The 13,231-nt window shown below is 38.6% G+C and overlaps 1 protein-coding gene across 6 annotated transcripts in view; it reads right to left on the bottom strand.

Moving 5' to 3' along the window:
- The window catches only part of akap9 (A kinase (PRKA) anchor protein 9), an 87,304-nt gene that overhangs the window by 71,661 nt on the left and 2,412 nt on the right, over positions 1–13,231 (bottom strand). For all 6 annotated transcript variants that reach the window (XM_033637536.2, XM_033637538.2, XM_033637537.2 and 3 more), the window contains exons 2-3: positions 6,096–6,362; positions 664–708 (exon numbers count right to left, since the gene is read on the bottom strand). In XM_033637536.2, coding sequence (XP_033493427.2) covers positions 664–708; positions 6,096–6,362 — 312 coding nt within the window. The remainder of the gene's footprint in view (positions 1–663; positions 709–6,095; positions 6,363–13,231) is intronic.

The raw sequence follows: 13,231 nt of genomic DNA, 5'->3' as shown, positions 1-13,231 counted from the left end.
TAACATGTAGTAACATCAGGCAACATACCAGCAGAAAATCAGCAACAAGAGTTTGAAGAATTTTTGATGATACTGGTTTTTAGTAGTGCCACTGTTACAAGCACGATTGTCTTTAATTTGACTAATAAGAACTTTATTCATGTAGCACAAATTCTAGCTGAGCATATTAGGGACACAGTTTGAGAACAGGCGAAGAATAATGGCCTCCAAGACTTTCACCCATTGTCCTGAAAATGAGTGGTGAGGTTTGCAGTTGACATTTAGTAAAGTCTCCACCAAAGAAAGATTTTAACATGTGATGTTGTGTAGTTCCCTGTTTAGTAGTCTGACTCAGCGGATGTGTTCTGGCTGACTACAGTGATGTGCTTCCCTCTGCTTCTCTATCGGGTCTCCAATGCCATTTCCAATAAAAACAATCGACAAACCACCTGGCTAACAAGGTGTAAATTATGAAAAACTTTCACAAAATCCACAGAACATCCTCTGGACGATCCTAAAAAACAGGAAGTAAGCCACAGATGTGACCATGAACACAACCACACTGGCAGCCCTGCACAGACGCTTCAGTGTGCAAGTTGCATCCATGTAAACATTGTGAAAAACATTTGGAGATACCATAAAATCAAAAGATGATGGTTAATATTTTCAGAAAGATCATCTCACCTCTGAGGAATAATCTTCAGCAGTAGTGGACACTTCACTCTCCGGCTGCAACAGAGAGAATAAAGAAAATTCTTCAATACCGTTAGGGATGTTCCGATCCAGCTTTTTCACTTCCGATCCGATACCGATATTAGAGCCTTGAGTTTTGGCCGATACCGATACCAATCCGATCCAAGCGTGTATTATACATATTCACTTATTTTGTTGTCAGTCCTGTTAGAAAAGGTTTGATCAAGCGATATTACTCTTACAAGAACAACTACTTAATCGGGTTAGTTAGAATGATCCACAACAGTTGGTATGAGAAACTGACCTGTTTATTGTTAACAGGGATAAAAAAAAAAAATTAAACTTGAACATTAACATTAAATAAAAAATATAGCTGGTTTGCTTTGGCTGCTTTGGCCCCTTAATAAATAGAAAATAAATCAACACAAGAAATCTTTAAAATGTCTAACATTGACATTAAAATAGCAGCAAGACTCCACACACTTGTGCTTTGCCCTCCTAATAAATAAAAAATAGATTAACACCATAAGACATTGTTGACATTTAACAAACAATGCAGCCTTTCCTTTTCAGTTATTTTAGTAGTGTCAGTGCCAGCCTGGTGCTGCTGTTTCCTGTGTGTCTGCATACTGGCCTGGTGGATTGATAGTAAGTGATGGAGCGGATCACTGGAATGGACTGCTTGAATCGCAGAGCGCTGGGCTGGCCGGAAAACCTGCATCGGATTCCATGAAAAACTGGATCGGCATTTTTCCACGCAGTCCGATCCGATGCACGTTTTTTTGCTAATATCGGCAGCCGATACCAATCCGAATGTCGGATCGGGACATCCCTAAATACTTTGTGTAGGAAACTAACGGAATATAAAATAAATATGCTTTCAATCATGACAGAAGCACCATATGATATGTGTGGGTTCAGTAGAGCTACAAACAATGATTATTTTCACTGTTTTCTTGGTTAATTGATTGATTGTTTGGTTTATAAATTGTCAGAAAATAGAGAAAATGTCTGTCAGTGTTTTCAAAAAGCCCAGATGACATACTCAAATGTCTTGGTTTGTCCACAACCCAAAGATTTACTGTGTACTGTCATGGAGGAGTAAAGAAAGAAGGAAATAAATTACAATTAAATGTAATAGCTGACAACTACTTAATGAATCAATTAATCATTGCAGCACTAGTGCAGAGGTAAGTTTTATGTAGGAATATGGTTATTTAAGTGAGGTTGATTCATCTAAATTTTGCCAACAGGCTGCTGCAGGTACAAAGTAAAAAAACTATTACGTTCAGTGGTAGGTTCAAAGATTTGTAAATCAGAAATGTGGACTTTTATGCTCTTTAAGAAGAGCTTGACTTATTTTGACTAAAAAATAAAATAAAAGATGGATAAATGAAATTAGATAAAATATTTGTTGCAATTAAAACCTCACAAACTACAAATTAAGACTATTTAATGATTTTTGAGGCCTTATATTCCTACAACTGAATTTCAAAAAGACATTTCAAGGGTTGTTAAAGACCTGCAGACACACTGACATCAAACATGTGAGCAGCTAAATAAGTGTAATTGCAGTAAATTTTCTGTCTTTTGTTGTGGAACAAAAAAGGGGTCGTTACAGCTCTAGAAGTTTTCGATCAAATATAAAATGGTTAAAATAAAATGTTCAGTCATTACAATTTCAAATAATGCCTGCCTTATGTCCTATTTCTGTAGCATTAAAATATGGGCCTAACCTACTTCTGTCTTGCAGCTCCTTTCTCACTCCCACTCCCAGTAATGACGACCATTATTGAAGTCTATTTTTGGGTTAATTTCTGGCTCATCAATTTTAACTGTACGGGGTCCAGAAAGAGAGAGAAATGACAGGTTTTGCATCAACTGACTGCAGAACATCACCTCAAACTGATGAGCAAAAAGAAGAAAAATTGCAAAGTAACGTGACGTTAACATTTTATTACAACCTCATAGATGGATGCAAAGTTTAACTGCAGCTGCCGATGTCTTCGAGGCATCAATGAGTTAACCCACTCCGTATTTGTAATTGCTTATATTGTGAAAGACTTGAGAATGAAAAACTTTGACGCTGTTGTTTCCACAGCAACCATTTCCTGCTCACAGAAAGCAGCATCACTAGAAAACCTCTGAAGAGACTTAGACCTCATGACCATTTAGTCGGGGAGGGAGTATTAACCATTTAACTTTAAGAGGTTTCATAATTTATCCACATAAATAATTCACACATACCACGCTGTATGGCTCAGTCACCGGTTTCATTTGTTAGTGACACATAACAGCTTCCATCCGTGCAGCAGGAGAGTACAGTGTGTCCCACAGCCTTTTGTAACAGACAGGATTGTGGGTCGTTCCCAAGGTAAAAAAAAAACCTCGCTGCGCAACAAAACACTCATACATTCAATCAACCTTAAGGTCTGCTAAAAAGTGTTGCAAGGCCACAGGAATTGGTCGCACAGACCAACGCATCTCAACCTGTTTAAAGGCAATTGTCTGTTTCCATGGCAACCAGTAGTTTTGTGGGCATCAGATGTACAGTGGGTTCAGGGAAAAAGTGGCTGCGCAGAGCCGATAAAAGAGACTGAGAGGGCTCGAATGATGAAAAAAAAGAAGTGTAAGAGCCCCCAGGACTGTGCATGTTTTTCAAACTGCTTCAACAGATTTTCTGCTCAATATTTATTCGTCAGGAACATTATTAAAACTAATGAATGAAATTCGTTGCAGGTTGAAGGTCATGTATGTTTGTAAAGCTTACAGACCAAATACCAATTATCCTTTCAAACACTGAACTGACTAAATATTTCTTGAATTTCAACAAGCAAGCCTGGTTTTCAAGGGCTGCAGTGGTTTGTGTGGACATGAAATTAATTCGTAGAATGCACAAACATTGATTTTTCATCCCTCTGTTGTTAAGTTTCAAACAGCATGCTTGATGAAGGTATATGGCTGTGATGTATTATACAAAGGAAGAACTAAGCAGCTGAAAGTTTAACCGAAGCCCCAGCAAAACCAAAACTTTAAAAAGTTTGTGAATTTTATAAAATTCACACCCAACAATAAATCAGTTAATCCTCTGCAAAATAGGAATGACAATCAAAGCATCATTGCACCAACGTATAAAACCAGGAGTCCAGCGTGCAAATTTAGGCCTACTTTTTTTGTCCACTGGTCGAATGGCTAGTAAATGTTCAAATTTTACCAGCCACTTAATGGATCACCACGTTTTTTGGGCTGGTAAGTGAGCAAATCTGCAAGCCACTTGCACATTCTACCAGCATTTGGCTAGTTGATTGTGCTAATGTTGTAGCCTACTTGTAACGCAGCACAATAGTTAAGTAAACTGTTACAATTAGAGGATTAACATAAAAGTTCTTCTTATCATCTACTTAAGTCTTTCAGATCTCTCTTTAATCATATCATTTAGTCAGCGGCCTCCAACAAGCAAAACATCTCGAGATACAATAACACGAATACCAATTAGTCCAAACCTAAGTCCAAACTCCACCTTTAGGATACTTAATCAAAGATACATTTCTTTTCCACATGTACGGGTCTCACTAGTTAGATTTTGGTGAATGTGCGTTTTGATTTAATAGTGAGAACTGTTCATTTTTCTAGGAAGGCTTCAGGTAAAGGTTTTTTAGTACCAGAGTGAAAATAGGCTTTTCTTTGAAAGAACAGCCCCATTAAAACCAAAGTGGTCATTAATCTATTGTTTATTCTGCTTGCCTGTCTTAAGCGTGAAGGTCTCAGTAAGTAGATATGTTTTAATGTTTATTCAGATTAAACTGTGTGACTCAATAATATCATACACCTTCACCTGGACTCCATTTAATGAACAATTAATTCTAAAAATCTGGAGGAAGTAAGGTAACTCAAAGGTGCTCTTTGCTCCCAGTCGGACTGGTTGTCATGACAGCAGGCTCATTAAACTCAAGGAGACATCAGAAACAAAACTCTGGAGGGAACAATGATCATTTTCGCACAGATCTACAACAACAAATGCATCTCTTTTGGCTCTTACAAGTATATGTTAATGACAAAAAAAAACTAAAGCCATAAAATGTCTTGAGTTTAAAGATTCTCCTGTTGCAGAAGGAGCAGACAGACTGTAATAAAAATCAGACTGTGGCAATAGAGATTGAATAAACACTTTTCTGAGGAGTGCTGATATCTAAAAAGGCTTTAAACAGGGCTGCTCGATATCCCAAATTGTATTATGATTTTTCTGACAGATTTTGCAATAGGAGTTGTGATTTTATTGGGCCAGTTTCATTTTCATAGAAAAAAAAAATAAACAAAAAAATGATGATGATGTCATTTTAGCTGGGGTCTGTACTAAAGACACATGTTCCCTTATGTCTGGAACATGATTTGTAGGGTGGGGCATCTATGAAGCACCACAATACTTCATTTATAATAGTATGCTGTGACACATCTTACTCTTATCAAAACAGCTCCTTTGCTTTGGATGATGCATTTGGCCATATTGTGATTTCAATAATATTTCAATTATCTGTGCAGTATTTGCTTTAACTATGTCCAAAATAACTCTATCACTGAATGAAAACAAACACTGATAATGATTATAATGAGCATTATATACTGCAATTTTGTGTGACTTATCACTGAAATAAATGTGCTGAATGCTGTTTTAAAGCAGTTACAGTAAACATTATTATTTGCCACAGACTAATCTTTGAAGAGATATTCTGGAGATGTGAATGAATATAATGTGAGGTGTCATAAAAATGTGAGGTGTCATTAAAAAAAGTTGTGTACGATATTATTGAAGTCAAATTTTAGTTAGTTCTATAATATAAAGTGGCATATGCAACATCGTCTTAGTTTTACAAGATGTATTTTAGAATATTTTAAACCAGTGGGCATGTGGATTTTACTCTGGTTAATGTAATTTTAAAAAAAAACACTCATTTGTTTTCTCTGTTGCTCAACAAACTTAAAATGATGACAAAACACATGGGCATGTTCAAACTAGTTTTGAATTTCGATTGGAGACAAAGTCTTTTGTTGACATCACCTTAAACATGGCAACACCCAGAAATCCTTCCTGAATTTTTTCAGCAACAACATAAATTTATGGCTTCTGCTTCTCAAATATTTGCTGGTTTTCGTTGATAGTAAACTGAGTATCTGGGTTTATGTGTCAACTTGAGCTTAAAGACATTTCAATGAGCATTTTTCAGTATTTTCTGACATTTTTTAGACTAAACTATTCAGTGATTAATAGAGAAAATAATCAGCAAGCCAGTCAATAATGAAAATAGTTATTAACTGCTCTGACATGACCTTTAGTGGAACAGACGCCTGGTCAGAGTCTTATGCATTAAAAAGAATGAATAGACTGTAGCTGCTACTGTACAGTTGTTATGAGTAAGTGTGTGTACCTCTATGGTGTAGGTCTGGTCATGCTTGACAGTCTCTCCACTCCGCAGCGTCCTGGCGAAGCTGAACTCTGTGGTGGGTGGGTCTTTATTTCCTTCTTGTGATCCATCTCGTGCTCCGCCTGAGACCTCCTCTCCTCCCACAGGCTGCTCGACCTCCACCCTTCCCTGCGAGTCCCCCTCAGATTCCTCGCCTGGCTTCTTTTTCTTCTTCTTTTTCTGTTTCTTCTGGGAGTCCGCGTGAGCTTTTCTCTGACGGTACTCAGCCAGCTGAAGAGGAGAGAGGGAAACAGGCAGTGTTAAAGATAGAAAATTACATTTTCTGCCTCAATGGTGGACCTTGGAAGTTACAGAAAAAACATTAGCAAACACAACAAACATCCATTAAAGCATCATTCTACATTTCCAGTCGAAGCTTCCATTCAGATCTCTGTTTATCTGACCCCAATTCTCAGACTTTGGGGTAAGAGCCAGCTCCTTTCACACAGCAAAGAGTTTATACATCTAACAAAAATAAAACAACATATGAACCTACTCTGAGTCTACACAGTTTCGTGAAACTCAAGCGAAACATTGTGTTTCCCAAAAAGGCTTCTTCCCCACTGCTCCGAGCGAGTCCTCCCTCCCTGTGTCCATATGACCCAACACATGCCTCTTGCTCTGCCAGGTGCTAATCCCTACTAAAGGGATTACATTTATAAACTATGTCAACGATCTGTCTGAACAGCAGATAACATTTTTGTTATCTTCTTCACCATTTTCAAAATGTTATTCTTTGCTTTATTGAGCACCACACATCTTTTTGTGTTTAAATTGTGAATATTCATGGATCTATGACTGAAATAACTTTCTGTGGTTGTGAGAGCCTTACTCCACGTCATATCAATGTGAGAAACTGGAGCGCTTGTGCTAATTTACATACCTTTTTTTAGATTAAGACTTAATATAAATCTTCCCTCATCTTCACAACAGCATCATGATGCTTGGTCTGTCTCAACCCTGGACAATTTGCCAGACTATTACAAGGCTGACACATGGAGACAAATAACCACGCTGAACACCTACCAAATTTAGCATCAACAATTGACCTCACTTGCATGTTTTTGCCCGGGTTCGGACCTTAAACCCTCTTGCTGTGAGGTGACAGCAACACAGACTACACAACACAATAACCTTCATTCTCCCTCTCCTTCTTTGACACACATATAGACCAATTTTATACTGTAAACAAAAGCAGTAGGAGTATTTTACATTAATCATCCCCAGGGAAATGATGACACTAATTACACAGCCTGGTCAGTACTACTACTGATGTGTATTATGTATGAGCAAGTGGTGACAGCAAATAGACAGCAGAGTCAGCTGAGCAGGGCAGACAGCAGGGGCTGCAGGTGTCACAGCACAGGTGTTGAATGGATTGCTGTAGATATAGACAGACTGTTGCCAAGGACACCGAGCTAATGCAAGCTCACCTGTCCAGGAAATGTACCCTATGACAGAAAACATAACCCTAAATGCAAATTATCATATAGGTTTGGCATTATTGTTTGACAACAATACCAGCATTTTTGTTTCGTTCTTTGGGGTTCTGACATTAGACAGTACTGTACTTGTCATTTTTACTCAAAAAAAAAAAAGAGAATAAAAAGATTACTCGATTCATTTTTTTGTTGATCAAATAAAGTTACTCATTGCAGCTCTATTTGCAGCACTGATTTTAAGCACCTCTCCTACAAACCACGCTCCTGCAGCAGCAAAGTCAGCACAAAAGTAGGCACTTTTCGACACGCCTGGTTCAGTGATGCTGCACAAAAGGTTCAAGGCCGACACGACAGAGCTGAGAGTGGGCGTCGTGGTCACGTCTCCCACCTACAACACACAGCTTAAAAGCTCAAAGGGCTTCTGATGTGTGCCTCTGCACCTCCACACACGCCCCACCCCTCATCTAAATATACCCGTCTATCTGTACTTCCACAGGAGCTTCATCCATTAAACACCAGGCACGAGATATGAATGAGTGCCAGTGTTACAGATGAAGAATCTGGTGATTACAACGACAGAGAGGCTCTGAAAACAACACGGCTGTCCTTTAATTCTGACTCAATCAGAGGAGCACACTAGTAGCAGTAGTGTGCGATCTGCCAGCAGAAAGCACCCTGAGTTTTGGAGAAGTCTCGGGAAACCCGGCCTTTCGTTGAGCTGCTTATCATATCAGGCTGCCCTATTTGGCCGCACAGAGCAGAGCATTGGCAGAACATATGGAGTGCTGGAGCCCGTGTAGCTGTATCACCATCTGGGAAAAGAGACTACGTAGGTGTATCACCATCTGCTGTCTGAAAACATTTACACAGGCATATTTTTTACCACAGGCTTTTTTTTTTTATCCATTTCTAGTAGTAGCTGACAAACAGCATCAACAACAACATCCAGTAAACTGTGCTGGATGTTTTTCAGATGATAAAATAAGATAAATTGCAATTATAATCTCGTGTTACTGAAAGCTACAAAATCAATGTTTTGATAGTCAGGTTGAGTACTGATGTGTGTTGGTATAATGTCTTTGATTTGTTCTGATGTGTCAAACTACTTTACTTATGTAACTTTGTGCAAACACAAATAAAATGTGTTTTTCAGCAGGATAAGTTTCAGTTTGAGGACATTACACAAAAAACACTGCAGTAAGGTTGGTGATAACATGATTAGGGCTGCACAATTAAGTGAAATATCGAAATTGCAAGTATATGGCCTAGTGCAATATCCAAATCGCAGGAGCTGCAACTTTTGGATAAAGGCTATATGTGCCACAACATACAATTATAAATGAAGCATTCTAGTGCTAAATAGATGCCCTGGCCTAAAAATCATATTCCAGACGTAAGAATACATGCTTAATTGGTGCAGATCGCAGCAAAAATCACACCATCGTTGTTTTTTTGTTTTGTTTTTTCCAGTGAAAATGAAATGGAAAATTACCATTCTGACTAAAATCACGACTCATATGACAATCACAATCTCTGGTAAAATAACGGCAACATATCGTGCAGCCCTACACATGATACATATTATGAGATGATGTAAATTTGCCTACCACAAGAGATTTTGCTATTATGTCTGAGGTGTGTATCCCTTTATAAGTTAGTCTGTTAACCATCGTAAGCAAAGTTGGAGTTAATCAGAATTGATTTATGAAAAGATTTTTCATTTGTCAGGAATTGTATGGGATGACTTAGCCAAAACAAACATTATTCTGTGGTTATTTCATCCATGAACAGTTTATCAAGTGATTTACTAGGAAATGTACCATAGATATATCAATATCCACAATACAAATCAGTTACCCATTTTTACCACTTACATAGTACATTCAAGTAGGGCTGGGCAATTAATCAAATTCTATTTTCAATTACGATTTTAGCTTATAAAAAAAGATAACTGAGATAAAATTGTTTTAACATTTTGTCCTGTGTTATGAAGCCAGCACACTCCTGTCCTTTATAATGGTGCACTTTTGCCCCTCCCTATAAGTCTAAACTGACTCTCAGCCAGGCTTTGGCATGTTTGGCCAAAGCCGGCTGGCTCTGGCCAAACAAGATGCCGCAAAGAGAACCATTGGTCAATGAGTGCTCGGGTTAAATTATCGTAATCTCAACACTGACCAAAGTAACTGTGATTGAGATTTTTGCATAATCGAGCAGCCCTACATGCAAGACTACCCTCTGGATAACTACCACCTTGTTCTGCAGGCTTTAACTACAAGTCACCTGTAAATCATCATCACAGCAATGGTTGCACCTAGAAGTGCAAAAATCAATACATGAGGAAACATTATTTAAACAGAAAAAATACATATGACTGCTTTGTGTGATGCATGACGAAACACAAGGAACGCAGCTGACCAATAACTACAGCTTCTTTCAGAAGAGCATAACGTCCCTGCCCCAAGGGAAAAAAAAACATGCTGAATGCACACGTTTGTTTAAAACCCTTTCCCACATATTAAGAAGGATTACATGTGATGTTTAATGTACAGTTTACATGTATCATTTACAAAAGAGTTTGCTCAATGTCTTTGAGACACACACTGCTAAAAAATACCAAAGCAACACTGAAATATAGCAGTGCAGTGGACGTCAGAGGGGGGGAAGCTCACAGCCTCCGATGTCATGTGTCAATGAGACTGCCAGGCAGCAACATTGTGAGTCAACAGCCAGCTGCTGGAGGGCAAAAATCCTGCGCTTCATGCACACATTCCAGTTAGCAACAAAAGCTAATCGCCCTGAAAACAAAGCAACAGCAACTGAAGCCATCTCTGCCCCACCTGCTTCATCATAACGAGTGCAGCGGGTGGAGCTTCGTTGTGAAACGTTCAAACACAGAGGCTGGAACTGACTATAATTTGTGTGCATATGCATCTTACAGAGCTATAAACCTCTGATGAATTCTTAACTACTCCTGCCCTGCTCCTGATTCGCTTCACACAGCAAAGACTGCTCTCAGTGCCAAGCACAAAGTCATTACAGAGGTTTATTCTGATTCTCAGCAGGCACATATTATCAGTGAACAATGAAATTTGGTTCTGCGGACCAACAAGTCACTCTCAAGTGATACTTATTTTTCCCTGCTCTACGTGCCTTTGCATTCAACAAATCTAAGCCGTCATCAAAGTCAAGCATCCTTATAATCTCAACTGAGAATGAGACGCTCATGCAGCATCATCCTCCTAATGACAACTGCTACAGCCTCCCTCGCTCCAAAAAAAAAAACAAAAAAACAGTGGGCAGCAAGCAAAAGGAAAATGGCTGCTACTCCAATGACGCACAAAAAAATTTACATAGGTCACAATGACATGCGTGCAATGTCCTGGGTTTGAAACTAGCCTATAGGACTATTGTTGCATGTCCTCACCATATTCTCCTGAGAAATCAGTGTTGGGCTTTTTTGGTCCTTATACACCAAAACATCTTGGTGTTGTTTTCTGTAGTTCGTTAAAGGCACAGTTCATATGGAAGACACTTGTGACTTAACACTTTCAGGATTTTTATTTGGTGCAAAAAAAGATTGTTATAAACACTGTAGTGCGTGACCAAACAACTCGAACTGAGAGACTGCAACACTACAAAAAGCAGTCTTGTGTGAATACGTCCCAACATATATCACACTAAAGCTGTGATGAATTATTTCGGGCGCAGAGATACTTGCTCCTAACTGAAGACCTTTCGTCTCATTCTGACAGCGAAACCAGCAAGCTTCTGGAACTTTTCTGCAAGATGCTTCAAGTGAAAAAAACATTTTATACATTTCAAAAGACGGGCAAAGACTCTTTTCAGTCTTCACAAAAGTTTCCAGACCTGCACAGAAAGTTAGGTTCAGTCATCTTCCTCCAAGTTGTAGCTAATTAAAACTGGACAGCTGTTACACTATCACATTCAATTAATCACCTGGCAATCCCTTCTCAAGCCGTACAGCATGACATTACACACACTTCAAAGGCATTCAATGCTACACATTCAAACATACAGTGATGAGAAAGACTGCAGCCAAAAAGTAAAACCCTCCAGTGTCAATTAAGCCAATTAATAAGCCGAATAAGCCATGGTGGTCAAAGTCTATTCATCATATAGAGCTGAACGGGGCACGTACATGATTAGGCACATAAAGGATTAACCATTCAGGCCTTGGCTAAGTAGATCAACTTGTACCTTTGCTGTCCTCAAATCCTCCAATGCTGCCTGACAGTGACACTGACCTTTAGGCTATTTGAGCGCCAAGGCAACCTACTTGCAGTTGTCTCACTATTAAACTTGCTGCGTCATACATGGTTTGGCAAATGGTCGCTCTAATTTGGACTGCTGCTATAAAAACTTTTTTTTAAAGTTAATATATTGTTTTTTTGGTTAGGAAATAATGACCATAGCCAGGTTTTCATGCAAATGTAGCACACATTTTAACAGAGTTTTTAGAAAATCTGCAAAAGAAGATGTTGGTTCATGGAGATAAACAGCTGATGGAGCATATTCTCCAGTCAGTTTCATTAAACCACTGCAGAAGAAGAGGACACAACGAAACGAGGTCATTAAAAGAGCCATAATATACCCATATTGGAGATATTGTTTATATGTTTATTTCATGTATCAATGTGAGGAAGGGTCCAGTCTCCTCACTGCTCCACAGAGAGCTGATGTTTTTGTCTCTTCAGTGAACATTTAAGTCACATGCTTCATGTGCATTATCAATTCACCAAGTTGGTTTCCATTGCACTTTCTGGCATTTTACTTTTGTTCATGCACCTCTCCTAATCGTAAAAACTTTTTTGCAATATTTTAGGGGGTTTTCTTTCCCAAATTATCAGTGTCTACACTCAGATTTTTTTTTTATGCACAAATTGAAAATGAGCATAAAAACAGGGGGATGGAAACACACATGTATATCTTTTTAGCATCACAATCACAAGCAAGCAATGATATATAAATCTATGACATTGTGCATCAGATATTCACTGCCCTGATGCCTCATTTTGTGAAATGATACCAAGCTTTACAACCTGTCAATAAAGCCCACCAATCATAATGGCAGAGGCTGGTAAAGTTACCAACATATTTTAATCAGTGACCAGCAGGCACATCAGAGAAGCAGAGAAACAAATAAGCGAGGCGTCCTTTATGAGTGATGCGTGCGTCCCATAGGCCATATTAAAAAACACTGCAGTGCCCTGCCCCTCAGCCCATCTGTATGATTCTGAAAATGCTGGAACAGCAAAAGGCACGGTGCTCCCTGAAGTGGAATTTGAAATTTAAAAAATCCATGCTGTTCAATATACTGTGTGTGACAAACTAATGGACAGACTGAGAATGCTCTACAGACAAAAAGATATATAAAAAAGTAAAAGGGAAAATCAATATTATAAAGCTTATTTCATTCAGTGGTGAGACACACCTATGACAGTAAACATTTCAACCTTTACTGGCAACAACTATTTAGATAAATGATCTCTTTTTTATGTTTCAATTGATAAAATGTAACTGCACTGAACTACACCGTGTCACTGTAAGATGATTTTCCTTATTGAGACATCTGCAGAGTCTGGGTTTGCACCTAAAAGTGATACGAGATAAAGCCACAGACTTCCCCACTGGTGACTG

Source organism: Epinephelus lanceolatus, chromosome 16 (genome assembly GCF_041903045.1).
Source record: "Epinephelus lanceolatus isolate andai-2023 chromosome 16, ASM4190304v1, whole genome shotgun sequence".
NCBI classification, from domain to species: Eukaryota; Metazoa; Chordata; class Actinopteri; order Perciformes; family Serranidae; genus Epinephelus; species Epinephelus lanceolatus.
The sequence above is the reverse complement of the archived record's forward strand: the minus strand, read 5'-3'. Positions and strand labels throughout refer to the sequence as shown.